This window comes from Megascapheus bottae, chromosome 1 (genome assembly GCF_031878675.1).
Source record: "Megascapheus bottae isolate mThoBot1 chromosome 1, mThoBot2.hap1, whole genome shotgun sequence".
Classification (NCBI taxonomy): Eukaryota; Metazoa; Chordata; class Mammalia; order Rodentia; family Geomyidae; genus Megascapheus; species Megascapheus bottae.
In genome coordinates this window covers 27509958-27537528 of record NC_143509.1, presented here as the reverse complement: position 1 = coordinate 27537528, position 27571 = coordinate 27509958, and the positions used below count along the sequence as shown (strand labels likewise).

Below are 27571 nucleotides of genomic sequence, written 5' to 3'. Positions count from 1 at the left end.
CGTGAGCAACGTCTGAGGCGTAGGAGGATGAGAAGGAGCCCCAGAGATTTTACAAATGGGTGACGAGTCCTTTAAGGGGGGGCTCTGTCCCGTGGCGTGCGGTGGCCACGTTCCTTTAAGAGGGGGGCGAGGCATCTGGTAGACCACGCCCACACGAGGCCCCACCCTTAGGGAACCGAGCTGGGGCTCGGCGCGGGGGCGTGGCCAAGCGCGGGAGGGGCGTGGTCGTAGGGCGCGATGGGCGTGGCTTCAGTGGACTGGGCGGGGCCGGGCGCGCCGCCCTGTTCGGAGTTCTCCCCGCGGAGGGTGGCGGGCGGCGGGGACCGGGGCGGCGGCGGCGGCGGCGGCGGCGGCGGTGGGGCGACGGCGGCGGGATCGGCGGCGGGAGCAGCATGGATTGGGGCACTGAGTTGTGGGTGAGTGCGATCGGCCCGGCTTTAACTTCTCAAGATACTGAGAGTGGGAACGGGGGCGGGGGGAACCAGATGTTCCCCCCTCCTCCCGCTTTGTCCGCGCGGTACGGTTAGCCTGGGGCTCCTTGGGGCTTTTCCTTCCCCTGACCCCTGTGTCCCCGCCCTCTGCCCTCCATGCTCTTTCAGGAGTTTTCTCTTATGAGTTTTCTGGACTTTCCGAGGCGTCCGGGGTAGATCTTTACGGGCTGTAGCGGGGAAACTGAGGCACGAGGTGACTCAAAGTGACTACAAAAACATTTAAAAGAAGAAAAAGTCCTAAGACCAGGCCCCGGACAGCCGGGCGAGGTCACCTATTTTGAGCGCCCTGGCGGGGCAGACGGCTTACTTATCTTACGCCCCTGGGTCCCTGCCCGCCGCCGTGTCCGGCCGGGAGGGGAGGAGAGGGGAAAGGAGTGGGGGGGAAACCCTCCAGCCACCTCCCTCCGCCCGCCCCACGTGGGACCGGCGAGCCCCGGCCGGACACTTGGGGACCTCGGGACGCCCGTGGAGGGGGCAGGGGCGCCCCCCGGACCCTGAGCCCGACCCCAGGCGGCCCTCCCCTCACACCCCCCCCATCCCGGATCCTAGCTGGACCTCTGACCCCTCCACTTTCTGGAGAGATAGGATTTTTCCCCCCCCACTCTTGGGTGCAGCGAGCGTGAGTAACTGCTAGATCGCCACCCTCTCTCCAACTCTGGAGGTGTGGTGGAGTCCGAGGGAAACTGAGTCACACATCTGAGACTGCTGTGCCTGCCCTCTGGCTGTTCTTAGGTCCCCCCTTACACACACACACACACACACACACACACACACACACACACACACACCCCACCCCTCCTCAGGCTGCAGCAAACCCTGCCCCTCTCTGGCCCTGACTCACGCCAGGCCGGCCGGATTTTCCGGAATCTGGGGGGGATTAGGGGAGTCCATGGGGGGGGCGCATGGGGAGTGGCCTTTACCCCACTCCGCGGCCCTCCGGAGCCCCCGGATCGCGTCGTCCCGGCCCAGGCCCGGCCCCGCTCCGCGGCCCTTCCCGGGAAGGGGAGGGGGCTCCCGCCAGCGTCCTGCCCGCGCCGCGCCGGGGCGGCGCCGGGAGCCGCTCCTCCGCCCGCCGGTCGGGGCCGGCGCTCGGGGTCCGGGGCGCGGCCCCCGGGGTCCTGACCCGCCCCGCCCCGCCCCGTCCCGCGGCAGGATCAGTTCGAGGTGCTGGAGCGCCACACGCAGTGGGGCCTGGACCTGTTGGACCGCTACGTGAAGTTCGTGAAGGAGCGCACGGAGGTGGAGCAGGCCTACGCCAAGCAGCTGCGGTGAGCCCCGGGTGAGCCCCGGGACCCGCATCGCGGGGGACCCCCCCCCACCCAGGGGCTCAGCCTCTCTGTCTCCTCCCAGGAGCCTGGTGAAAAAGTATCTGCCCAAGAGACCCGCCAAAGACGAGCCCGAATCCAAGTAAGGGTGCAGGGGGGTTGGGAGGGCCAGGCTGAAGGGAGGGGGCGCCTTGGTCCCCCCAACTTCCCCCCTCACCCCAGTTCCCGCCTGGAGCCCAAAGGCAAGGATCCCAGATGACCTGGCTGGGGATTTCAGTCCCTGACCTCCCTTCCTCTCCCATCCTTCCTTCCATCCTCCCTCCCTCCCTCCCTCCCTCCCTAACTTCTCTTTCTTTCTTTCTTTCTTTCTTTCTTTCTTTCTTTCTTTCTTTCTTTCTTTCTTTCTTTGTTTCCTTCTTTCCTTCTTTCTTTCTTTCTCTTGAACCCTGAGCCTCTATGTGCTCAAGGCTAGCTGCTCTACCATATATTACACTATATGCCTATCCTCCAATACAGTGTTATGATGTATAGTTTGTATAGGGAGAATTAAAAGCTGGGCTCTGGTGGCTCATGCCTGTCATCCTAGCTATTCAAGATCACGGTTCAAAGTCAGCCTGAGCTGGCAAGTTTGTGAGACTCATAACATCCAACGAACCACCAGAAAACCAGAACTGGAGCTCAAGTGGTACAACACTAGCCTTGAGCAAAAGAGGCCAGGGGCAACACCCAGGTCCCCAGTTCTCGTCCTGTGACTGACAAAAAATGATTTTTTTTTTTTAAGTGTCACGGGCATTTTTTTGTGGCCTGGGTTGGCCTCAAACTGTGATCCTCAGACCTCAGCCTCCTAAGTAGCTAAGCCTGCAGGCACAAATCACCGGTGCCTTGCTTCCGCTGGTTTCGAGACTAGCGGTTTTGGCCTTCTTTACTTTGCTCATCGGTGAAGGGAATTTTTCTCAGGTAAATAACCCCAGTGGCTTGGGACAGGGGACTTTTTTGGAGTCTTTCTTTTCCTTGTCTGTGAGATGGGCTCAATGGTTGCCTGCAGCGTTTCCCAGAAGGAGTACTGAGTGGTTGTGTTACATAGCACCCAGCCCAGAGCCATTGTGGAAGCACTGAGCTTTATTCTCAGCCTTCATTTTCCTTCCGGAATCCCCAAAGCCCCCAAAGCGTTAGGTGTTTTAAGAAGGTCTATGGATAACTTCTTACACTTTCAGCCCATGTCCTGTGACTGCCATTTTCCCCTCTTTGTTTCTGAGGATTGAAACATCCCTAATTAAAAGCATCTCATCTAAGCTAGGTGCTGGTGGGCTCTAGCCACTCAAGGCCGAGATCCAGAAGGATCAAATTTTGCCCCATCAGAAAAATATGAGAGACTCCATCTCCAGTTAGCCAGAAGAAAGCAGGGCTGGAGGCATGACTCAAGTGGTTGAGCACCAACTACCAGCAAGAATGCCCAGTGAGATCATTAACTCTGTTTAGGCCCTAGTACCTTCCCCCTACCAAGAAAAGGAAAAGAAAAAGAATAACAGTTCCTCTATCAAAGCTATCTTTGCTCTTTGTCATTATTACTTAAATAAACAAAGCAGTGCAAAGGTTTGGGTCATGGGTTTACATTCTGTCCAGTAGTGTAAATCACAGAAATGACTGTGTGTAAGAGTATGAGCTATGGGTCTATGCAAATAACAGGCACATGCTTCCATTATATGAGATGGCAGCATCCTTGGATTTTGGTACCAGCGGGTGTCCTCAGAATGATTCCCTGTGGATACTGAGGAGTGACTGCATTCATGTTTATACAAAATTCAATTATAGGTGCTGGGTGCCTTGGTGCCTGCCTGTAATCCCAGCCTTGGGGAGGCTGAGGCAGGGAGGATTGAGGCATGGAGGCTAGTCCGGGCCAACCTGGCCTCCTCCCTCTATCTCCCCCCAAATATTGGTCACCCCGTTGAGGTGATGTGTGAGGGAGATGTAAAATCTAACCCATGTGCATGGTAGGTTGGGGTGTGGGGAAGAATCAGAGCTTCAGCTTGCTTTGGGGGTGGCCGGCTGGGGTCTCAGTCGAGGGGTGTTGATCACCCCTCCCTGCCGGGCCTCTAGGTTCAGCCAGCAGCAATCATTCGTGCAGCTTCTCCAGGAGGTGAATGACTTCGCAGGCCAGCGTGAGCTGGTGGCCGAGAACCTCACCGTGCGGGTGTGCCTGGAGCTGGCCAAGTATTCCCAGGAGATGAAGCAAGAGCGCAAGATGGTGAGATCCTCTCCCCACCCCCCCAGCAGCCCTCTAGCCTGGGACTCCCGCCTGAACCCCCCCATCAGCTCCTCTCTTCCTTCCTCCCAGCATTTCCAGGAAGGACGGCGGGCCCAGCAGCAGCTGGAAAATGGCTTCAAACAGCTGGAGAATGTGAGTTTCATATACCCTTCCTGCTCCACTGACTCCCCTCCTCTTCTCCCTTCCCCTCGGTCTCCCAGCATGCACCCTGAGCCCCCTCCTCCCCCTGCGTGGGGTGGGGTGGGAATGGGGATGGGGGGCAGCCAGTCCTCCATGCTCTTAAGAATTCTGTCTGCACAGAGTAAGCGTAAATTCGAGCGTGATTGCCGGGAGGCGGAGAAGGCCGCCCAGACCGCCGAACGGCTGGATCAGGACATCAACGCCACCAAGGCGGACGTGGAAAAGGTGCGTGTCCTGTGAGGGCTGGCATGGGCTTCAAGGGGTAGCATGGGACCCACCTGTGGTCACCCACCATGGTGTTTCTTTCCTAGGCCAAGCAGCAGGCTCACCTCCGCAGCCATATGGCTGAAGAGAGCAAGAACGAGTACGCAGCCCAGCTACAGCGCTTCAACCGGGACCAGGCCCACTTCTACTTTTCCCAGATGCCCCAGATATTTGACGTGAGTGTTTCAAGCCTCTCCCCCACCCCTGCCCTAAACTCCTACACATAGGTCAAAAGCCCAGCTGCCCAGATTCCTAGATTGAAAGAGAATTAGATACCTAGAGTAACAGGAGAGTCTGCTTCTCCTCTACCTTTCTGTCAAGGAGGCTCTGCTGTTCTCTTCAAACTCCTGTTCATTCATCCAAGCCCCAGGTTTAAAAACAAAACAAAACAGGTTTTCGGACCAGGAGTTTGGCCTAGTGGTAGAGTGCTTGCCTAGCATGTTCCATTCCTCGGTCCCACATACATAGAAAAAAGCTGGAAATGGTGCTATGGCTCAAGTGGTGGAGCTCTAGCCTTGAGAAAACCCAAGGACAGCGCTCTTGTGCTTTCTCAAGGCTAGCGCTCTACCACAGGGCCTCTAGTTTTTGCCTGGCTTTTTCTTCTTAAGGTTGGTGTTCTACCACTTAAGCCACACCTCTACTTCCAACTATTGAATTTTTTTTCTTATTATTGTTATTGTGAAGGTGATATATAGAGGGGTTTCAGTTACATAAGTCTGGTAAAGAGAACATTTCTTAGGTTGTGCCCTGGTGGCTCTTGCCTGTCATCCTAGCTACTCAGGAGGCTGAGATCTGAGGATGTGGTTCAAAGCCAGCCCAGGTGCAAAAGTCCCTGAGCCTCTTATATCTAATTAACCACCAGAAAACCAGAAGTGGAGCTGTGGCTCAAGTGGTAGAGCATGAGCCTTGAGCAAAAACTGCTCAAGGACAGTGCTCGGGCCCTGAGTTCAAGCCCCACGACCAACACAAACAAGGACAACCAAAAAAAAGGGTACATTTCTCTTTGGACAATGCCCTCTTCCTCCCTCACTCTCTCCTGGTTTTTCCCTCCCATCCCCACTCAAGAGTTGTATAGTTTGTTTTCAGCGTAGTGTCTAGTGAGTGCCACCGCTGCATTTATTCACTTCCAGCTTTATTTTGATGGTTAATTAGAGATAAAAATCTCCTACCCAGGCTAGTTTTGAACCCCGATCCTCAGATCTCAGTCTCCTGAGTAGCTAGTATTACAGGTGCCTGACCATCTTCTTTTTTTTTGAGGTGACCTCCTTTCTGATACTTCCCTCTTTTTTTTTCTTTTTTTAATCAGTCCTGGTGACTGAACTCAGGGTCTGAGCACTGCCCTTGGGTTTTCCCTCAAAGCTAGAGTTCTACCACTTGAGCCACAGCACCACTTCCAGCTTTTTTTTTTTCTATGTATGTGGTACTGAGGAATTGAACTCGGGTCTTCGTGCATGCTAGGCAAGCACTCTACCACTAGGCCAAACTCCCGGCCTGGTGAGACTCTTCTTGGTCCCTCTCCCCTCCCACCCCAAGACTGAACTCTGTGTGTGTGTGTGTGTGTGTGTGTGTGTGTGTGTGTGTGTGTGTGTGTGTGTGTTTGGAGTTAGGGGAGGCGGGGGACTAGAAATCGGCACTGATTCACCCTGAACCCCATCCCCTACAGAAACTACAAGACATGGATGAGCGCAGGGCGGCCCGCCTCGGGGCGGGGTACGGGCTGCTCTCGGAGGCGGAGCTGCAGGTAGTCCCCATTATTGCCAAGTGCCTGGAGGGCATGAAGGTGGCAGCAGATGCTGTGGATGCAAAGAATGTAGGTGCCCAGGCTGGGGTGGGCGTGGGGGGGGAAAATCCCCCTGCAAGCGGGCACTGGGCCTGGCCCCTGACAGCCCGGCCCTCTCACCCCCTGCTTCCCCAGGACTCTCAGGTCCTGGTGGAACAGCACAAGTCCGGCTTCGCCCGCCCCGGCGATGTGGAATTCGAAGACTTCAGCCAGCCCATGAACCGGGCCCCCTCAGACAGCAGCCTGGGCACCCCATCTGATGGCCGGCCTGAGCTCCGAGGCTCTTGCCGGAGCCGTGCGATGCGCTGGCCCTTTGGCAAAAAGAACAAGGTGGGGGCTAGGGCTCTTGGGGTGCAGTGTTGGGGGGGGGGCGATGACTGCCGGTGGAGTCAGTCAGCTCCAGCCACCGGAACGCCCAGTCCTGAGCAGGAATTTTCCTTTTGGCCGTGGGCCCGGGCTGGAGAGAAGGGAAGGCGGGCGGGAGGCTTATTGGCCCAAGAATCCCCTGAGATCGAGGGGGATTCTTGGAGGGGGGGCTTTGGCATCTTGTCTGCTTGGGATCTTGGAGAAGATTGTTGGTTTTTTTTGTTTCCGGTGGGGGGAGGAGATTGGGTTTGGCTGAGTGAGGGCTGGTGACAGCATCTCTCCATTCCCTGGATTCACATGTCATTTATTCTTAGGGTTCGGGGGTGTATCCCCATGCAACTCCTGTTTCCGTAGCAGGTGCTGGAGCTCCTGGTTGATTTGTGTCATTTTGATGGGAAAGAAGGGGATGGTGGTATGGAATTTGAACCCAGGGTCTGGTTAGGCACACATTCTACCACTACCACTTGAGAACCTGGATTTTCCAGCTTCCCGTTGGGTCTTTTTTTTTTTTTTTTTTTTTTTGTCCCATCCTCACCCTGACTTCTACCTGCAGCCCCCAGCTTTATTTGTCCTCTGGGCAGTGATCCCACTGATGTGTCCCCCCACCATCTACCACTTGTCAGCTGCTCCCCCCACCCCACTTTTGGTCTGTGTGTCTGATACTTGGATTTCCTGCATGCGTCTTTTTCTGACTCTTAGACTCTGAGCCCGGGGGCCTCCTGGCTCTGCCCTCGCCCAGGGTCTTCTTTAGTCCTAGGACCTAAGACTTAAGGGTCACAGGCCTTGTGGGGTGCAGAGCAGGGCTGGCCTCGGGCTCACCGTCTCATACCCACCCCAGTTTTATATGTTGCTCTTAGAAATCTTGAGTTGTGATTTTCTTACCGTTATTTTTCTCTTTCTTTCTCTATTTTCTCCCCTCCCATCTTTATTGTCTTTTTTTTTTATGTCTGTCTATCCTTATGTCCATCCATCCATCTGCCATGCCTGCCCTCTTCCCCCTGCCCCCACTCCCTGGCCCCTGCCCGTAGCCACGCCCCCCACCCCTTTCCCCCTTGGGGGGACCCCACACCTCGGCTTTGCCTAATGGACCCCCATCCCCCCGCTCCGGCCGTGACCCCTTGGCCATACTGAGCGAGCTCAGTAAGTCGGTCAAACCCCGGCTAGCGTCCTTCCGTAGCCTGCGAGGCAGCTGGCGGGTAAGTGAGGCCTGGGGGAGGGGGCAGTGACTCCAGCCGGCTTGGTGCGGGGCCCTGGGGGTCGCTTCCTGCAGCCCACCATGGGTCCCTTTTTCCTGCTTGGCAAGTGTGCATGCCCCCACCCTCCAACCCCCCGCCCCAGCCTGCCAGGGGAGGCCTGTGGACTTGCTATATCTCAGGACTGAGCGAGGCAGGGACTTCACGCTGACCCTCCGAGCCCCAGACTCAATGCTCTTTCTGCCTTGCAGACGGTGGTGACAGAAGACTTTAGCCATTTACCCCCAGAGCAGCAGAGAAAACGGCTGCAGCAACAGTTGGAAGAACGGAATCGAGAACTGCAGAAGGAGGTGGATCAGAGGTGAGGGGAGCAGGACCGGGAGGACACCGGTGGGTGCCTCAGTTCCAGGCGTGGTTTTGTGGGACACTGCTTACCTGACATGAGCTGTGTCCTGGCTCCCATCCCCAGGACTGCTCAAAACCAGGAACAGCAGACTTAAATGCCCCTGCAGGGACAGGCTGGATAACAGTGACTCAGATCTACAATCCTGCTCAGGAGGCTGAGATCTAGAAAATGGAGATTCAAAGCAGCCTGGATAGAAAAGTCCATGACTCTTTTCAAAATAGCCATCAAAAAGTCAGGCTGGAGCTATGGCTCAAGTGATAGAGCGCCAGCTAAACAGGCAAGCCAAAGAAACTTGAGGCCCCGAGTTTAAACCTTGAAATGAAAAGAAACAAAAATCCACAATGGTAAATTTTATGTTATGTATATTTAACTGCAACAACAGAAGAGTTAAAAAATGAATTTTAAAATGCCCGAAAGAAGCCAGGCTCATACCTGTAATCCTAGCTACTCGGACAGCTGAGATCTGAGGATCATGGTTCAAAGCCAGTCTGGGCACTAAGGGCTGTGAGACTCTTGTCTCCAGTTAACCACTAGAAAACCAGAAGTGAGGCTGTGGCTCCAGGGGTAGGGTGGTAGCCTTGAGCTGAAGAGCTCAGGGACAATGCCCAGGTCCAGAGTTCAAGTCCCATGATAGACAAAAAACAATGCCTGAGGGACTGGATGCCGGTGGCTCACACCTGTAATCTATAACCCTAACTTACTCATGAGACTGAAATCTCAGGATTGTGGTTTGAAGCCTGCCTGAGGCAGGAGCGTCCATGAGATGCTTATCTCCAATGAACCACCAGGAAGCCAGAAGTGGAGCTGTAGCTCAAGTGGTAGAATGCTAGCCTTGAGCAGAAAAATCTCAGGGACCATGCCCAGGCCCTGGGTTCAAGCCCCAGGACTGGCGTGCACACACACACACACACACACACACACACACACACACACACACACACATGCATACATACAGCTGATAGGTATAGGTGAGTGGTAGAATGCTTCTGTGTGCCTAGCTTGCATGAGACTCTGAGTTCAATTCCCAGCACTGGGAGACACCCTTCACCCCAAACAATGTAAGTGTGGTTTTGTCTCGGCCATGCAAAGATGGTTCAATATCAAAGGAATCCGTCAATCTCAGTCAGTGCCTTCTTTGGATCAAGGGAGAGAAATGGGTGATGGTTTATCCAGTGAATAATCAAAGCACGTATAAAACCTACAACCCCATCTGTCATCCTAGCTACTCAGGAGGTTGAGATCTGAGGATCTCAGTTCAAAGCCAGACTGGACAGGAAAGCCCAGGAGACACTTTTCAAGGAACCACCAAAAATTGGAAGTGGGGCTGTGGCCCTCGAGGTAGAGCACTAGCCTTGAGCCTTGAGCAAAAGAGCTCAGGGACAGTGCTCAGGCCCTGAGTTCAAACTCCATGAATGGCCGGGGTGGGGAACCCCGTAACAGTAGCTACTGAAGATGTGCCAGATTCCAAAAAAGCAGAAAATCTGTACTCATTCTTTCCAAACAACAAAATTCTCCTCCCAGCCTGGTTACATAAGAGATGACATCCACCACTCCTCAGCAGGCAGCCAAATGCTTACGTTGCCATAGACAGATAGCTCTTCTAGGTACAATGCTTCATGGTTCCTGGGATTTTGTACTAGAGATAGAGGACTCACAGCTGAAATCAGGACGGCTGCACCCTGAGTCCTTTTCTCTGTGTGTGTGTGTGTGTGTGTGTGTGTGTGTGTGTGTGTGTGTGTGTGTGTGTGTGTGTGTGTGCTGGTACTGGGACTTGAACTCAGGTCCTTGCACTCCCATTTCACTTTTACATTCAAGGCTGGCACTCTACTAACTTGTTCCACATCTCCACTTCCGGCTTTTTGCCAGCTCATTAGAGTCTAAGAGTCACAACTTTGTCTCTCATGGTCCTTAGGTCTCAGCCTCTTGATTAATTGGGATTCTAGGCGTGAGCCACAGAACCTGGTTTTGCTGAAGCTTTTATTGTGTGTCTTCCTGTTTCTCCATCTACTTATAAAAAAAAGAAAGTGGTTGCTGGTGGCTCATGCCTGTAATACTGGTTGAGATCTAGGATTGAAATTCTAGGCCAGACCAGGTAGAAAAGACTGTGAGACTCCAGTCTCATAACTAGCAAAAGGCCATGCTAGAGATGTGACTTAAGTGGTAGAGCGCCAGTTGAGCAAGCCAGCCAAGCAAGTGTAAGGCTCTGAGTTCCACCCCTGGACAAGAAGAAAAAAACTGAATACTAGGGCCTAATGGTACACTGCTCGACTCACGTGCACAAAATCCTGGGTTCGATTCCTTGGTAAATAGAAAAAAAGCTGTAAGTGGCTGCTGTGGCTCAAGTGGCAGAATGCTAGCCTTGAGCAATAAGTGTCCAAGGACAGTGCCCAGGCCCTGAGTTCAAGCCCCACGACTTGCAAAAAGAAAAAAGAAAAAAAGAAATTGAATACTATTTATGACTCACTCTGCACCAAATACTGTTCTGGTCTCAGATACTGGTACGTTTTCCCCAGTTTCAAGACAAGCAGACAGAGGCAAAGTTTCAATAACTTTCACTCGAGGCAGTACTGAAACTTTTTAGGCAGATGCTTGACCCCTTTGGCCATGCATACCCAATCTCCAGCCTTTCTTTTACTTCTCAGGTAGGGCCTTACACTTTTTGACATCTTTTTTTTTTTTTTTTTTTTTTTTTTGCCAATCCTGGGCTTGAGCTCAGGGCCTGAGCACTGTTCTTGGATTTTCTCAAGGCTAGAGCTCTACCACTTGAGCCTCAGCACCACTTCCGGCTTTTTTCTATGTATGTGATACCGAGGAATCGAACCCGGGTCTTCGTGCATGCTAGGCAAGCACTTTAACCACTAGGCCAACCTCCTGGCCCCACTTTTTGACATCTTGAACTGTGATCCTCCTACTTCTGCTTCTTATGTAGCTAAGATTACAGACATGTGCCACGGTTCCCATGAAGTTTAACAAGTCCTAAACACATGCCACTGAGAAAAGCTCAAACCCCAAGCAGTGTAGTAGTGCTTGCATTTGTACGTTGGTTGGTTGGTTTAGTTCTGAGATGGGGGTCTCACTGTGTTCCCCGGGCTGACCTTGACATCCTAGGCTCCAACAACACTCTCTCCTCAGCCGCCTGAGTAGCTGGGACTATCGGTGTGAACTACTGCACACAGCTTCCGCATCTGAGCTGTCGTTTTCTGTTTCATGGTCCTGCAGTCATTTCTTCCCCAGGGCTGGGATTACAGGCATGCACTACCACATTTGTCTTTATAACCATATCAAGAATGTGCTTTTCATCGGTGAACCCACACTGCACTTCTCTTCTGTCTGTCTGTCTGTCTGGTATTAGGGATGCGCTGAAAAAGATGAAAGATGTCTATGAGAAGACACCCCAGATGGGGGACCCGGCCAGCTTGGAGCCCCGAATCACAGAAACTCTGAATAATATTGAAAGGCTCAAGTTGGAAGTTCAAAAGTATGAGGTAAGACCAGAAGGCCCTGGGGAGGGGCGGGGGCCTCAGGGCCTGGCCAAGTGAGTCACTGCGGGATGGGGGGACAGGGAGGCTTTGAGGGAGGGACCCAGCTGTCTGCCTTGGGCCTGCAAGGGAGAGACTCAGGAAATCCCTGGATCCAGAGCAGGCTAACCCCCCACACCTGACATCCCAGGCTTGGTTGGCAGAAGCCGAAAACCGGGTCCTAAGCAACCGTGGGGACAGCCTGGGGAGACACGCCAGGGCCCCTGACCCCCCAGCCAGTGCTCCACCAGACAGCAGCAGCAGCAGCAGTTCCCAGGAGAACAAAGAAAGGTAGATGGGGAGCCCAGAGGGCTCCAGGGGGCCTGTCTTGTGTTCTTTTCCTTCCTTCCTCTTCCCCCACCCCCCTTCTTTTACTGGGGCTTGAACTCAAGGTCTGGGTGCTGTCCCTGAGCATTTTGCGTTCAAGACTAGCGCTCTACCACTTGGAACAACAGCACCGCTTCCAGCTTTTTTTGAGTAGTTCATCAGAGTCTCACAGACTTTCCTGCCGGGGCAGGCTTCACATCTCAGCCTCCTGAGTAGCTAGGATTCGCTCTCAGTGCCTGGCTCTTAAGCCTTTTTTTTCTCCCCAACCAGCTCCGAGGAAACGCCCTTGGAAGAGGGCCAGGACACCCCTATTTACACAGAGTTTGATGAAGATTTTGAGGAGCCTACATCCCCCATTGGCCAGTGCGTGGCCATCTACCAATTTGAGGGTACAGTTACCCTGGCCAGACCTGGGGTGGGGGTTTATTTGGGTTGCTGTAGTGTGTGAGTACGTGTGTGTGGCTATGCTTTGGTTAAATGTGCCCAAATTTACCCCACAACAGGGTCCAGCGAGGGTACCATCTCCATGATGGAGGGTGAAGGACTCTTGGTGATGGAAGAAGATAAAGGAGATGGCTGGACGAGGGTCAGGCAGAAAGAGGGAGGAGAGGGCTATGTGCCCACCTCCTACCTCCGAATCACGCTCAACTGAACCCTGCCTGACCTGGGGAAGAAGGGGGGCTGTCGGCTGCTGCTTCTGGGCCACGGGGGGCCCCCAGAACCTATGCACTTTATTTCTGCCCCTCGTGGCTTCCGCTATGACCTGTGTAACCTGCTGGCCCTGCCCCGATCACCCGTCACCCCCTCCGTGGCCTTGCTGTGCCTTCCAGCCTGGATGTAACATACTTAGGTTTCCAGACCTTTCTTCCTACCACTTGGCCTGGGCCATTTTTTGTTTTATATAAAAAGGTTATATAAAATACCTGGGAGTGTGTGCCTTATCCTTGGATGTTTAGATACTGGGACTCAGTTAGCCAATCCTTTTCCAGGCCAGAGGAAATGAAGAAGGGGAGGTGAGCTTGGCCCATTTGTGCCTTTCTGGGAGTGATTTGTCAGCTCCAGGAAAGAAATCAGCCTGCTGAGAACAGGTTGTGTTTATTGAGCACCTACTGAATGCCCAGCATGCATTTTAAGAAGCAGGGAGCTTTCATTGCAACCGCAATCCCTAGAAAGCACTTTTAAGGTGGAAGGCTGGCACAGAGAAGTCAAGAGATCTGCTGGGAAGCCACACAGCTTTTCAGAGACAGAAAGGGCATTTGAACTCTGGTACCAGATCTGAAGACTTCATGTTTACCAGGTGTTGGTGCAGAGGGGTATGGCATGGAGAAGATGGTGTTCTAGGTACCTGGATGGCTCCAGGGCGACTGCGTATTTTAAGGGACAATTTCTTACCCTCTTTTTGTGTGTGGGGAGAGTGTCCCGGGAGTGTCCCTAGGGTAAAGGGGGGCCTCCGGGCTCCAGACGTTGAGACAGGATACTGAGAACACGTTGGAACTTCTCCATGCGTTGGGCTCTGGGTGCCTGGACACCTCGACTACCCCAGAGCAACCGGCGCAAGAAGCCTGTGGTCAGGGCCTCCCTTAGCTCCGGGTGTGGCTGGAATCCTGGAGACAGGTCAGGTGGGCTGGAGGCGGGCCCGGAGGCCGCGCCCCACCCTCCCTCACCTGCCCCTTTCCCTGTGGGACTTTGACCCCAGCCTGGGCCCAGGGACTGCTCTGTATGGCTGGGGACGCTGAGAGGGCGCGGGGAGAACAAGGGCGGGGTGACAGCGAGACGGATCCGCAGACGTTGTGGAGATGGGGTGGGGGTTGGAGGGCGCCTGGAGGCGGGGTTCGAGGTCAGGGCCGCCCTCGGGGCAGAGTTGGGGAGGTGGGTGGAGGGGCGTCCTGTGGTAGTGGGCGGACCAGGTGAAGGATCCCGGGGAGGGGGGGGCAGGAGGCCCAGGGACTTCTGGATTTGGGGGTCAGGGTCCCCTGGGAAGCGGGTGGGAGGGCTCTGCAGGACAGGGCCCCCGGGTTTTGGAGTAGAGGGCGGAACTTGGTGGCTCCGCTAGCTTGGGGGCCTCCGGGGCCCCGGCCTCGGGCGCTCACCTCGCAGGCGCTGGGCCGCGGCCCGGCGGTACTGGGAGGCGTCGCGGGCCGCCAACCGGGCCCGGTGCAGCGCGCGCAGCAGCAGCCCGCAGCTCTCGGCCGGCGGCGCCGCCAGGTCCTCGCCCTCCAGCAGGCGCAGCGCGGGCGCCACGTGGGGCAGCGCCACCGCGCCCGGGTCGCAGGGTCCTGCGGGGTGGGGAGGGGATGTGGGCGGGGCGGCCCGCGAGGGGCGTGGCCAGGCACGGCGGGCGGGGCTAGCGGCTCAGCGTGGGGTCTCGGCGAGGGCCTGGGGCTGTCTCCTCCCCTTTACGAGGCCCGTTAGCGCTGAGTCCCGGAGAAGCAGAAGGGACAATGAAGGTTGAATTTAGCCTTCCGGGTGTGTGCGAGGCCGGGGCCTAATAAGTTAGGACCCGGGGTAAGGGGTGGGGCCCAGGGAAGAGGAAGATCCCCAGTATGGAGAGGGGACTTAGACTCAGGCAGGGCCCAGGGCAGAAGAGGTCTGTGAGGGTGAGGCCCCGATAGACCTTAGGATTGGAGCAGATCTTGTAAAAAGGGAGTGGCCAAGGATGGGTGGGTCTAATGACAGGGAAGGCGCTACAATACCGGCGCGGCCGAGGGAAGGAGGAGGGGAGAGGGTGGGAGAGAGGCATAGGACCGAAAGGCTTAGGGTAAGGGAGGAGCTAGAATCTGGGCGGGCCCAAAGCGAGGGGGGTAACTAGATACTGGGCGTGGCCTTTGAGAGGAGCCCTGGGGTCTGGGCGTGGCCTTTGGGAGAAGTCCTGGGGTCTGGGCGTGGTCTCTGTCTGGGAGGAGCCCTGGGATCTGGGCGTGGTCTTTGCCTGGGCGGACTCCTGGGGTCTGGGCGTGATCTCTGTCTGGGAGGAGTCCTGGGATCTGGGCGTGGCCTTTGTCTGGGAGGAGCCCTGGGATCTGGGCGTGGTCTTTCTTTGGGAGGAGCCCTGGGATCTGGGCGTGGTCTTTGTCTGGGAGGAGCCCTGGGGTCTGGGTGTGGTCTCTGTCTGGGAGGAGCCCTGGGATCTGGGCGTGGTCTTTGCCTGGGCGGACTCCTGGGGTCTGGGCGTGATCTCTGTCTGGGAGGAGCCCTGGGATCTGGGCGTGGCCTTTGTCTGGGAGGCGTCCTGGGGTCTGGGTGTGGTCTCTGCCTGGGAGGAGCCCTGGGGTCTGGGCGTGGTCTCTGCCTGGGAGGAGTCCTGGGGTCTGGGCGTGGTCTCTGCCTGGGAGGAGCCCTGGGATCTGGGCGAGGCCTTTGGGAGGAGTCCTGGGATCTGGGCGTGGCCTTTGTCTGGGAGGCGTCCTGGGGTCTGGGTGTGGTCTCTGCCTGGGAGGAGCCCTGGGGTCTGGGCGTGGTCTCTGCCTGGGAGGAGTCCTGGGGTCTGGGCGTGGTCTCTGCCTGGGAGGAGCCCTGGGATCTGGGCGAGGCCTTTGGGAGGAGTCCTGGGATCTGGGCGTGGTCTTTGGGAGGCCCTGGGGTCTGGGTGTGGCCTTTGGGAGCAGTCCTCGGATCTGGACGTGGTCTTTGTCTGGGCAGAGCCCTGGGGTCTAGGCCTGGCTTGAGGCAGGATGGGGCTTGGTATAGGGGCGGGGCCTAGATCTGGATAGATTTTGGCAAAAACTAGGCTTGGGGCTTCAAAGTATGTGAAACCCTGGGACTGTCCCTCACCTGAACCCTCATCCAGAGCCCGCATCAGCGGCTTCAGTTCCTGCTCGAAGGCCAGAGCAGCGTCGGTGTGGCTCCGGCGCAGCTGGCGCCACGTGTGCTCCAGCCGAGACACCTGGGTAAAGGAACAGGCGCTTGCCTCCTCCCCTCCACCAGGCACCTGCACTCCGGCTGCCTCCTCCCCCTCGTTCCCCACACACCTGGGGCATGAGCAGGGCGCCCATGACCCCCGCCAGCCCCAGCAGGTCCCCCGTCGCACCGGGCCGCAGCGCCAGCGCCAGCTCCACCAGGCCCCGCAGGGCCGCCACGCGCTCCTCCAGGGACCCCGAGCAGCCCAGCACCGCCAGCGCCCCAGCCAGCGCCAGCGCCTCCAGCCTGAAGAGGGGAGGGCAAGGGTCTGGGGACGGTAGGGGCGTTTGTAATGCGAGGGTGAGGGGGGACTGGAAGGGCCATGCTCCACCCCCTTCTCCCCGGGGATTCAGGGACCCCCCGCTCCCCGTTGCAGGACACCTGCTCACCTCTCTAGCAATTCCAACCTCAGGCGATGTCCGTGGGGAAGTGAGAGCAGCTCCAGGCCCGAGGCCACCCCCATGGCACTTCGCTGTTTCTTGGTCACTCCCAGGAGGCCTGCAGCCTGGCGGAGACCATCGGGTAAATGGAGCTTTGCTTGGATCTTACCCTGGTTTCAGAGCCTTGACCTGGAGGTTTGGGTGAACCTGGCAGGTGGCTCACCTGACAGTCCACCAGCAGCAGGTGCAGGGCCGTGCTTCCAGGATGGTGCTCCAGGAACAAACCACGGAGCTTGTGTAGGATCTGGGGGTCCAGGGGCCGATTCTGGCAGCCCAGCAGGCAGGAGGGATGGTCAGGGGGGCAGAAGGAGACCTCAGCCTGTGGTCTTACAAAACATCCGTCCTCCTCTTTCTCTTCCTCCTCCTCAGCCTCCCACCAGTGGGCCTTTGGCTCGAGGCAGCTGTGACCAGGGGATACTCCCTGGGCACCGGGCACTCGGGGTACCAGCTCACAGTATGTTGGAGAGTGTCCAGAGGCCTCACCAAGCACCAAGGAGGGTGTCCGAAGGGGTTTGGTTGGTGCTTTGGCATGAAGCTGCCCATCTGAGGCCCTGAGAATGTCTGCCATTTCTCCCAGGGGAGCTGGGGTCTTCAGCAACAGTGAGTCACTGCCTACCCTGAGCAGGGCAGATCCAGGCACTGTAGTGGATCCTAGGGGTGAAACAGGGGCAAGGGGGAGGGGGATGGGAGCATATCCCCAAGATAACTGAGGCCCAAGGGGAGTTTGTGAATGCCTTGCTTTCACTACACACTCAGGCAAATCTTAGCAAACCTTTTGGTCTTAACACTTTCATCAACAACAAGCTACGTGTTGCAACAGACTGAACAGTGGTTTCAAAATAACTTTCTTCTGTAGTTTTGTGTATTCCCAATAATATATTGACAATACACAGTATATCCTTTATTTTTCTTTTCTTTTTTTGGGGGGGGTGCAGATGTTGGGGCTTGAATTTAGGGTCCGGGATGCTGTTCCTGAACTCTTTTTGCTCAAGAGTAGCACTCTACCACTTGAGTCACAGCTCAAAAGCTTCCAGCTTTTTTGGCGGTTAATTTGAGAAAAGAATCTGACACTTTTCTGCCCATGCTGGCTTTGAATTGTGATCCTCAGATCTCAGCCCCCTGAGTAGCTAGGAAGTCAGGTGTGAGCTACTGGTACCTGGAACAATGGATTCACTCATTTATCCATAGCTCACTGTCTGATTTGAAGAGCTAGGGTTGGAGGAAGAGTAAGAATTACAAGTGCAAAGGCCTAAGGGCAGGCACAAGCCTGGAAAATTCCAGGAACAGCTAGGACTAAGTGACTAGAAAAAGAAGGGCATATATAGTAGGAGTTGTTAGAGATTCCAATCCTGAATGGAACATTGTTAGGCTTCTGGGAATCATTAGAAACACACATTGTTAAACAATCTACAAAGTACCTGTGTGTCACCATGACAACATGGAGAGCATTATTGTCTGTATTTTCCAGAGCAAGAAGCCGAAGCTTCAAGAGGTTAAATCTCCTTACCCCTGAGATCACCAAGGTAGTGAGTGACCGAATGGATCTGAGAGCTATGGCAGTCTCTCACCTGGTCCCTCTGAAGGGTCTTTTGACTGTCCTGAATGCTCTAAGTCCACGGGCTGGCTGGTGCTCCGTTTCCTGGCCCTGGGGAAACAAGGTGAGTAAGTGCTGGCATCCCAGGCTGAGCTGGTACAGCTCCCACAATGCCTGGCAAACCCCATATCCAGTCACTCTGTACCTGTGGCTCAAACCAACCAACCAACCAACCAACCAACCAACCAACCAACCAGGGATCGACTCTTATGGGAACCCTGAGCAACATGTGAAGAGGATTTTAGTGACCACAGATGGTAAAGGCAGGAGGCGGGGTTCCCGTTGCCGTCTCAGAGGGAGAGGTCAGCATGTTTCATTGCACCCCAAAAGCGACTTGGGCTGGTGGGGTTGGTGGTATCAAAGGAGTAAAGAGACTGAACACCTGAGATGCTTGATCTCAGCTGGGCTGTCCGTCAGGGCATCCTCACTAAAGCTGCGCCACAGAGAGCCCAGCCGGGCCACAGGCCTGGAGGCCACAGCTCCCGTGGCTTGGGAGAGTGGACGTCCACTGGCCACGTAGCTGTGCACCAGGGCAGACATGCAGGGAAATCTCTCATCTTCCAGCTGGAAGAGGACAGCGGGCCGGCCTGGCCGGGGACGCAGAACCACTCGGAGCACCTCAAAATGGAGAGCAGAGCCCTGCCAACGGCATGAGATCACAGGATGGCCTCCACGGCTCCTTGAGGCTCGAACTAGGAAATCTCCATCCTCCAGAAGAAGAGCTTCAGCCTTCTGAGAATAGAAGAAAGCGATCAGTGATGACTTACCTCTCCCTCACCCCAGTGAAACATTTCTCCTAGAGGCAAAGACTGGGCAGTTTCACACCACACTACACCCTCTTGTGCTTGAGGGCAGGCACTTGGACTACATTTCCCAGAATCCCGTGCTATAGAGTCTCATCATGTGATATGATCTGGCCAAATGGACTGTAAGCAGAAGTTGTGCGGGAAATGTCCACCTCTGACCTATAAAACCTTGTTGCATAATCTTGGAAGGTTTCATTCTATGTCACTGAGGTACCCCCAACACCCGGGGAAGTGGGGACTTTGAGGTCCCCGCTTCCCCCCACTCTAACCACTTTGGATCATTAATGAACAAGTGATAGGCTGGCGGTGTCTTGGGACTGTCGATTGCAGCTGCTATTGGTGCCGACCAATGCAAATTGCACTCTTGAGTAATCCATAGGGCTTGTTGTGCAAATGTGGCTTCAAGGAAAAGCCCTCAACTGGGCTGAGTGGGGGTAGTTTATGCTACCCCCTATAGTCCCAGCTACTTGAGAGTTTCGTGCATTGGGAAGGTCATAGGTGAGGCCAGTCTTGGGCAAAAAAAAAAAAAAAAAAAAAGTTATGGAACCCTTATCCCAACAAATAAACCAGACATAGTGGATCAGGTCTGTATTCCAGGATATGCAAGAGGCATAGGCTTGTAGTGAAACTGGCCCAGCACCAAAGAAAAAAGGAAAAGACCCTAATTGAAAAATAAAGCACAAAAGAGCTAGGAGCATGTCTCCTCAGAATGTGTGCCTGAGCTGGACTCAGGGAAGAGGCATTAGATTGAGAGAGACCAGGGGAGATAGAGCCCCGGGATTGGGGGGACAGGCAGGGTCAAGGAGGCCCCTTGAAGGTCATCTCCTTTCCACTGACACCTTCAGCAGTGGTCCTCTAGGTACAACTGGTCCCAGCAGACCTCGGCCCTCAGTACCCAGGCATCCACAGGCCGGGGCTGGCAGCACCCCACTAGGTGGTATTCAAGCCCTGCAGAGGGCATACCTGGCGGGAGAGGGGGCCATGGTACCAGGGCTGGCAGGCAAGGTCTTCTCCATCCTGGGGCACTTGCATGGAGCTCCGGGGGGTGGGGGGCCAGGGCTGAGTGCTGCACCTCCAGCAGGCCTCAGTCTTTCACAACTGCAAATGGGAACAGTGAAACTGTGTGTCAAGTGGCTGGGATAGTGCCTTCTCCTCCATCTGCAGTGTCCCCGCCTGTCATCTCCGCTAATCAGGAGGCTGAGATCTGTGACTCCATCCCCAGTTAAGCACCAAAAAGCCATATTGAGGCTTGGCTCGGGTGGTAGAGTAACAGCTGAGCCTTGAGTTCAAGGCCCAGTACCAGGAACCAAACCATGCTATATAGGGTAATGCGTAATATCCATTCTAAATGGAGCAAGCTACTCATTCCCAGCTCTTACAACCATGTAAGGACAGCTTCTGTATATTATGAATAATACGTGTAATGCTGTATTTAAATATTAACTATATACTACACATATTTTCCCATGCTGGGGATCCATCTGAAGGCCTCATGCATGCTAAGCGTGAACTGCTCTGCTGAGTTCCCTTCAACCCCAGAATATATGTCCTTACCTCCAAAGTAATATGTTTATAAATCAATGTTTATAAAAATAAGCTTATTATATTTTAATAAAGAAAATCAAATTTTATTCTATTTGTAAATAATATATGTTGGTTTATAAAACATTTCATATTATTAAATATATACATATATATATATATGTACTAGGGCTTAAACTCAGGGCCAGCGCACTTCCCCTGAGGTTCTTTTGCTCAAGGCTAGTGGTGCTCTACCACTTGAGCCACAGCACCACTTCCAGCTTTTTCTGAGTCTCAAGGATTTCCCTGACCATGCTGGCTTCAAATCTCAGCCTCCTAAGTAGCTAGGATTACAGGTGAGTGCCACAAGTGCTCCATTTTACCTGAGCTTTTTTAAGGCTGGTGCTCTACCTCTTGAGCCACAGCTCCACTTCTGGCTTTTTGCTAGTTCATTGGAGATAAAAAGCTCACAGACCTTCCTGTCAGGGCAGGTTTTGAACCATGATCCTCAAATCTAAGTCTCCTAGAACAGCTAGGATTATAGGCATGAGCCACAGGCACCAGGCTAAAGTCATATACATATTTTATCTCTGTATGTTTATTATAGTTGTGTCTTACACTAGATCTTGAATGATACTATATATTATACTACATACTACATGTTTATTATTTAACAATATATAGACATGGGACAATATAACATGTAAGTACATGTTTATAGTAAGTATAAATAAACATTTATTCTGTGCAATCTTATATATAAAAATCTATGAGGTTTTTGGTCCTATATGAGATACATGATTTAAAAATGAATGCATATAAGCCATCAAGAATTCAAGTAATAACATGTGTGCATGTGGAGAAAAAGGAACCTGCACTGGAGAACAGTTTGAAGATTCTGGAAAAAAACATATTAACATAGAACTTCCCTAGATCCAGCCATACCACTCCTGGGCATTGACTCAGAACAGTACAGGTAAATATACTGTCTTTTTTTTTTTTTTTTTTTGCCAGTCCTGGGCTTGAACTCAGGGCTTGAGCACAGTCCTTGGGCTTTCTCAAGGCGAGAGCTCTACCACTTGAGCCACTACACCATTTCTGGCTTTTTCTATGAATATGATACCAAGGAATGGAACCCCGGTCTTCATGCACTCTACCACGAGGCCAAACTCCTGGCCCCAGGTCAGTATACTGTTAAGACGTCTGCACATCTGTGTTCATTGCTGCACTATTCACAACAACCAAATTATGAAAACAGCCCAGATGCCCCACAATAGACGAGTGGATCCACAAAAGGTGGTTCCTATATACCATGGAATTTTATTAATCCATTAGGAAGAACAAAACGGTGTCATTTGCAGGGACGTGGATGGAACTAGAACACATCCTGTTAAATGAGGTGAGCCGAGTTCAGAGACACAGACGGGGCACGTCTTCTCTCATATGTGGAAGCGAGATCTAAAAACACAACTGGACACGATTAACTATACAGGACTCGATGTATTCACACATAAACAGTCAGACCACGGGAGGATACCGGTAGAGGAGGAACACAAAGGAGTAACTACTCTGACGATGTAAAATACTATTTATTTATCGAAACCAATTTCGGGACATGGAAATGGGTTATTTATGTTGTGTGTGGGGGGTGGAGGGTTGTTTGTGTGTGCTTTTAAATTTTTTTTTCTGGGGGAGATAAATGGGGTCAAAAACATGAGAAGGGGTATCAATGTTTGTGAAGTAATGCACCCTCTATCTGGTGAATATAATGTAACCCTTCTATTAATTACAATAAAAAATAAAAAAAATTCTGCTTGTTGGGGGAGAAAAGGAGGGTGAACAAATGCAATCATGATGTTCTGAGGACACGATATGGAAAATGAATTATGCAGCTTGTGAGCAGGGATGAGAAAGGGAAACTGGGGGAAAATGAAGGAAGGGATGAGACTATCCAAAAAAGAAAAATACTCATTTCCTGACTTATGAAATGTTAACTCCTCTGTATGACACTTTAATAATAACAATAAAATTGTATCTTAAGATGCATGGGACATGGTTATTCAACAGCCAATCCCAGCACAGCAAAAAGAATCTAGGGCTGAGGCTAACCCAGGCACACAGTAATATACTATTAAAAAAAAGTTCCCTGTGAATAATTGATTTAATTTAGAGCTACAGTAACTTCCTGAAAATGGTCCTCAGCTCCGATTCTTACCTAAAAGATGCCACATGCTCAAATGCAGCACAGTTGGCAACACTGATAAAACAAACTGACCCCGCTCCTGGCGCCCCGCTGTGTACAACTCAGATTCACAAAGTCACTGAGGCTCGAACCCAGGGCCTGGTATATTCCAGGCTAGTGCACTGCCACGGAGCTGCACCCCCACATCTATGAGGGGACCTATGGTGTGTTAGTGCAGGAGTTCTGGAAACCCATCCTCAGGGGTCTCAGCAGGGAGCAGAGCGTAGGGGGACACTGATGAGTGAGAAGACCTGAAGATGTTTGTGTCATAGCTAAATCAGGGATGTGAGGGATGGAGCTTAGGTTGAAGACTTATTACCATAGGTGGATGGAGAAGGATTTTTGGTGGGGGGAGGGGAGGGAAGCCAGGTCTCTGAGGTTGTAAACAATCCTGGCAGGGGGAATTGAACCTGCAAACATCCTTAGTTTGAGCCAGGGGCTGGTGGCTCATGCCCGTAATCCAGCTACTCAGGAGACTGAGATCTGAGGATGGAAATTTGAAACCACCCTAGGCAAGTAGGCAACTAGAAGTGGGACCATAGCTCAAATGGTAGAAACCCGTCTTGAGTGAAAAAGCTAAGGGACAGTACCCATGCCCTGAGTTCAAGCCTCAGGAAGGGCACACAATAAAAATCCTCAGCTTGGTGACTATCTCCCTGAACATGCAGAAATCCTCAGGGTGTGTGAAAATCCAAACGTGCTCAGCTTTAGCATATAATGTCACTTCCCCCCCCCCCCCCCCGTTAATTGGCGATTAAAGAGTCTCATGGGCTTTCCTGCTTAAGTGGCTTCAAATCACAGTCATTGGATCTCAGCCTCCTGAGTAGCTAGGATTACAGGCATGAGTCACTGGTGTTCAGCTCCAATGTGCTTTTATTGTGGTCAAATTTAGGTGGCAGACACCTGGGTGGGTCTCTGATCACACCTAGGCCTCAGGGACAGTGTGTCTCCAGTGAGAAGGCAAGAGCGCTGGCTCCCTGTCCTTTCCCCACTCACCTCCACACACACACACACACACACACACACACACACACACACACACACACACACACACACACCTTCCCCTACTGCAGTCTTTAAAAATTCAGCTATGGAGGAATCAGTGGGTAAACAGCCACCTGGATTCCAGCCCCCTGAGTCAGAAAGCTGCAGGCTAGAAAGGGCAGGAAGTTTCCAGGTCTGCTGGCAGCTGGGTAGGGAGAGGAGCTGGCTCCAGGCACCGCATACCTGAAGGCAGGTGTGTTCAGAAAACCAGCGCACTTCCTGTTTGCCATGCAGGGTGGGGGCCTTCCAGTATCCCTGTGTCTCTGGTTCCCAGTTAGTGGGGGGTGGTGAATCATTGCCAGCTCTGGTTAGCCTGGGGAGCTGGAGGTCAGGGAAAGTCAAAGGCCAACTAAGCCATTCATCTACCTCATTCAGCATGCAGTGGGATGATTAGGTAAAGGAGAAAAGGGAAAGGGATGAGGAAAGGGATGAAGATGCAGCCAAACTTGGGGAAAAGAAGTGGCTGCAGGTGGGCAGCTACACACACACAGCACAAGGACCCAGACGGAGAGGATATTAAGATGGACGTGACTTGTCAGGTAAAGTCCTGAGAGGTGCAGACAGACCCCACTCCCTCCTCTAGTGCTACCAAGATCTAACCTACAGCTTCGAAAGAACGGAATTTCTCAGTCATCAGTGCAAGTGACAACACGGAAAGATGTGATTTTCTTTTTTTTTAAAGAAGATAAGAAGCTGTCGATTGTTTAAAATAGCAAAGTCCCGAGGAGATGGTGAGCTGAGATTTCAGTACGTGAAAGGCTGGAGTGCAGCAAAGATTTGGGGCCTCGGGGTGGGGGCACATCAAGTGCAAAGGTCCAGTGGTCACGCAGGGGCTTGCAAGAGTGAAGGTCAGACGACTGCAGGGCAGGGACCGCCCAGAAACTGGCGCGCCCAGAACTTTAATCCATTGCCACGGAAGAAGGAGCCCTGCAAGCGTTATAAACCAGGGAGCGGCGCGGTCTGGTTCGTGATCCGTGTAGTCCAGGAAGCACACCTCGGAGAAGCGCGCTCAGGTGTGCCCAGGTGCACCGACACGCGGGATGCACCCCTCCCCACCTCCGTGGACGCGCAGGTCCCTCCGGCGGCTGCACACCCCAAGTCCTAGATCCCCTCCAGACCCTCCGACTCACCTGAGCCGCACCTGCGGGGCTCTGACGAGGCGGGAACCAGGCGCAAACTGGAGAATCCGTGACCCGCGGACCCACCCGGCCAGCCGCAGCCACCCACGCCACACCTAAGGGGGAACTCGAGCCCTGGCACCCGGCCACGCCCGTGACCACGCCCACCACACGCTACCTCCAATAGGAACCTCCCAGGCTTTCGGCCCCGCCCCCGCCGAGCGTTCCTTTACTGGTAGCCACGCCCCGTGGAACGTGTATGAGCCTCTGGCCACGCCCCCTCTGACGCAACGTCGACCCAGCCTCCTTGGGAACTCCGGGAGGTAGTTCCTTCCTCGTAATGGCCACGCCCCTTCCGTCGCAGCCACGCCCATCGCAGGGTGGCCACGCCCCACTCGGCATCCTCACCCTTTTCGAAATGAGAATAAATTGCAACCTAGCAGCCCGGCTTTCAAAAGCTGGCTCAAAGTTCTCCAAGGAGGCCACGGGTAGAGTGCGGGGTGTATCTCCCCGCCCCCGTGGGGGGTTCTGCTGGGGGCTGGGAGCCCTGGATGATGGCAGCCGTGACAGAGAGGGGTGTGCAGGGGTTTGCTCCCTGCGGAGGGAAGCATGGTAGCCCATCCCCACCCCACCTCACCCCCAGGTACACAATGGAGTTGAGGTCCATTTGGGACAGATTGGGTTGGGCAAAGCACACAGGTGAGAGGATGGGCGGGGGAGGCGTCCAACATGAGGACAAGGGGCCAAGAGACAAACTTTATTAAAAGCTCTTTATTTTGAGAAGTCTTTTATTAGCCTTAACTGCATACCAGGACCATTCCGCTTGTCTGACGCGGTTCTAAGAGTTTAATTTTTCCTCTGGCCATCCTGTAAGGGAGGGAGGAAGAGAGGGAGGATTATTTTCATTATTGCCATTTTCCTGAAGGGGAGATGGAGGCATTGGTCAAAATGTACTCGGCTTTGCGGGAACATTAAATGCTCGACAATTCTGTGTGTGGCCCAATTAAACTGTTACCCAATCAGCCACCGGTGGCTGAGTCCTCGCTGCTCAAGAGGCTGAGATCTGAGGATCACAGTTCAAAGCCAGCTCCATCAGAAAAGTCCATCAGACTCTTATCTCCAGTTAACTGACCAAAAGCCAGAAGTGCAGCTGTGGCTCAAATGGTAGTCTGCTAGCCTTGTGCGAGAAAGCAAAGGAACAGCACCCAGGCCCTGAATGAGTCCCAGGGCCAGCATACACACATACACACACTGTTACCCATTTTTGCTGGTGAGGAAAACCATGCAGAGAGCCATGAAATTTGATCAAAATTTATATGGAAACTCTCCCTCCACTCTCAATTTGAACCAGGTAAAGGGATTTACTACCTTCTGGTAGCCACAAAATAAAGAACACAGGCAAGTTGGATCCCAGCAGATCTGAAAGTCTGGGGGTGGGGGAGGAGTGGAGAGACCTCCGGAAGGTTATTTTGACAGGTGTAGTTAAGCAAAGGGAGGAAAAAAACAAAACAAAACAAGACAGTGCATACTTGATGAATGAATGAATGAATGAATGAACAAATGACACTGTGGTACTGGGAAGGAAAGGAAGGACAGGCTTGAGTGTGGGTAGTGACCATGGCAGGACTTCGGATACAGCCAGACAAACAATGGATCTTTCCGACATTTATTTATTCGTTCAATAAATATTTATGTGGCATGTGAATGTGTCAGACATTGGGTGGAGAAATGACCCTGCAGAAAACAAAAGAGAAGTTCCTAAGCACACAGGAAGTACATCCCCTAAACTAGGATTGGCTCCAGGACCCCCAAGGACCCCCAAATCTCTGATGGTCAAGTCCCAGGTGTCAAATGGTGTTCAAGTTGCAGAGAATCTTATGCACAGCTCCCAGTAGATTTTTTGTTGTTGTTTTGGTCCTGGGGCTTGAACTCAGGCCCTGTCCCTGAGCTCTTTTTTCTCAAGGCTACCACTCTACCACTTTGAGCCACAGCACCACTTCTGTTTGTTTATTTATTTGTTTGTTTGTTTGTTTATTTGGTTGCTCATTCAAGATAAGAGTCTCAAGGACTTAGCTGGGCGCTGGTGGCGCACGCCTGTAATCCTAGCTACTCAGGAGGCTGAGATCTGAGGATCACAGTGTTTGAAGCTGCCCTGGGGAAGGGAAGTCTGTGAGTCTCCTATCTCCAAATGAAATGACCCCCTCCCCTCCTCCAAAAGCCAGAAATAGAACTTTGGTTCAGCAAAAAGAAGCTTAGAAATGGTGCCCAGGTCCTTGGTTCAAGCCCCAAGACTGACACACACACACACACACACACACACACACACACATCACACACAAAATGTATCAGGTTTGTAAGATAACATAGTTTCAGGAAGTGAAGATGCCGCTGTGGGCTGAGAAAAAAGGATGTGAGTGAAAATGGAAAAGGGATTTGGGAAGATCTCAGGAAAAGTCACACTGGAGCTAGGACATGTAAGAGGTGAGGAATCTGCCTAGCCACCAAGCTGCCTAAGGTGGATGGGATACAACCTGTGCAAAGGTCCTGAGGCACACTTGGGCATGTGTGATTCCTGTGGCTGAAGCTGAATGAATGATGGTGAGAAAGGCAGAAGGGGTGTTAGGAGAGGGAAGGGGGCAGGATGTGAGAGCCTCTGAGAGGACTTTTTTTTTTTCTCCACAGAAGGCTCTAACTAAAGGGAGGATGGGAAGGAGAGGAGCCCCCCCTACTCCGGGGCGCCCTCTGGGGAGCTGCGGAAAGCTCAGACAAGTCTGAGTGTGAGTTCAGAGTCAGGGGAAGCAGGCAGAGATCCACGTGCTGATGCGAGCTAGAGATGGAACAGCAGGCTACAAG

General features: G+C 53.4%; 2 protein-coding genes across 4 annotated transcripts; one reads left to right on the top strand and one right to left on the bottom strand.

Annotated features, from left to right (window-relative positions):
- The first annotated feature begins 339 nt into the window (after nt 1–339).
- Nucleotides 340–12969, top strand: Trip10 (thyroid hormone receptor interactor 10). Of its 2 annotated transcripts, XM_090339917.1 has the most exons (15): nt 340–416; nt 1644–1759; nt 1842–1898; nt 3854–4001; nt 4092–4154; nt 4323–4427; nt 4514–4642; nt 6130–6276; nt 6382–6576; nt 7641–7808; nt 8057–8166; nt 11564–11696; nt 11881–12020; nt 12327–12445; nt 12560–12969. In XM_090339917.1, the coding sequence occupies exons 1-15, from the start codon at nt 393–395 to the stop codon at nt 12706–12708; spliced, it is 1803 nt and encodes a 600-aa protein (XP_090196043.1). In that variant the 5' UTR covers nt 340–392; the 3' UTR covers nt 12709–12969. The 2 variants fall into 2 exon arrangements, with proteins under 2 accessions (XP_090196043.1, XP_090196047.1); XM_090339921.1 differs by lacking the exon at nt 7641–7808.
- Nucleotides 12970–13485: 516 nt separating this feature from the next.
- Sh2d3a (SH2 domain containing 3A) lies at nt 13486–19863 on the bottom strand. 2 transcript variants are annotated; one of them, XM_090328731.1, is made up of 9 exons: nt 19757–19863; nt 18370–18719; nt 17962–18038; nt 16557–17044; nt 16343–16458; nt 16025–16199; nt 15828–15939; nt 14147–14332; nt 13486–13660 (listed from the first exon to the last, which is right to left on the bottom strand). In XM_090328731.1, exons 1-9 carry the CDS (start codon nt 19823–19825, stop codon nt 13488–13490), a joined length of 1746 nt encoding a protein of 581 aa, XP_090184857.1. In that variant the 5' UTR covers nt 19826–19863; the 3' UTR covers nt 13486–13487. The 2 variants fall into 2 exon arrangements, with proteins under 2 accessions (XP_090184857.1, XP_090184867.1); XM_090328741.1 differs by lacking the exon at nt 18370–18719.
- Nucleotides 19864–27571: the final 7708 nt, after the last annotated feature.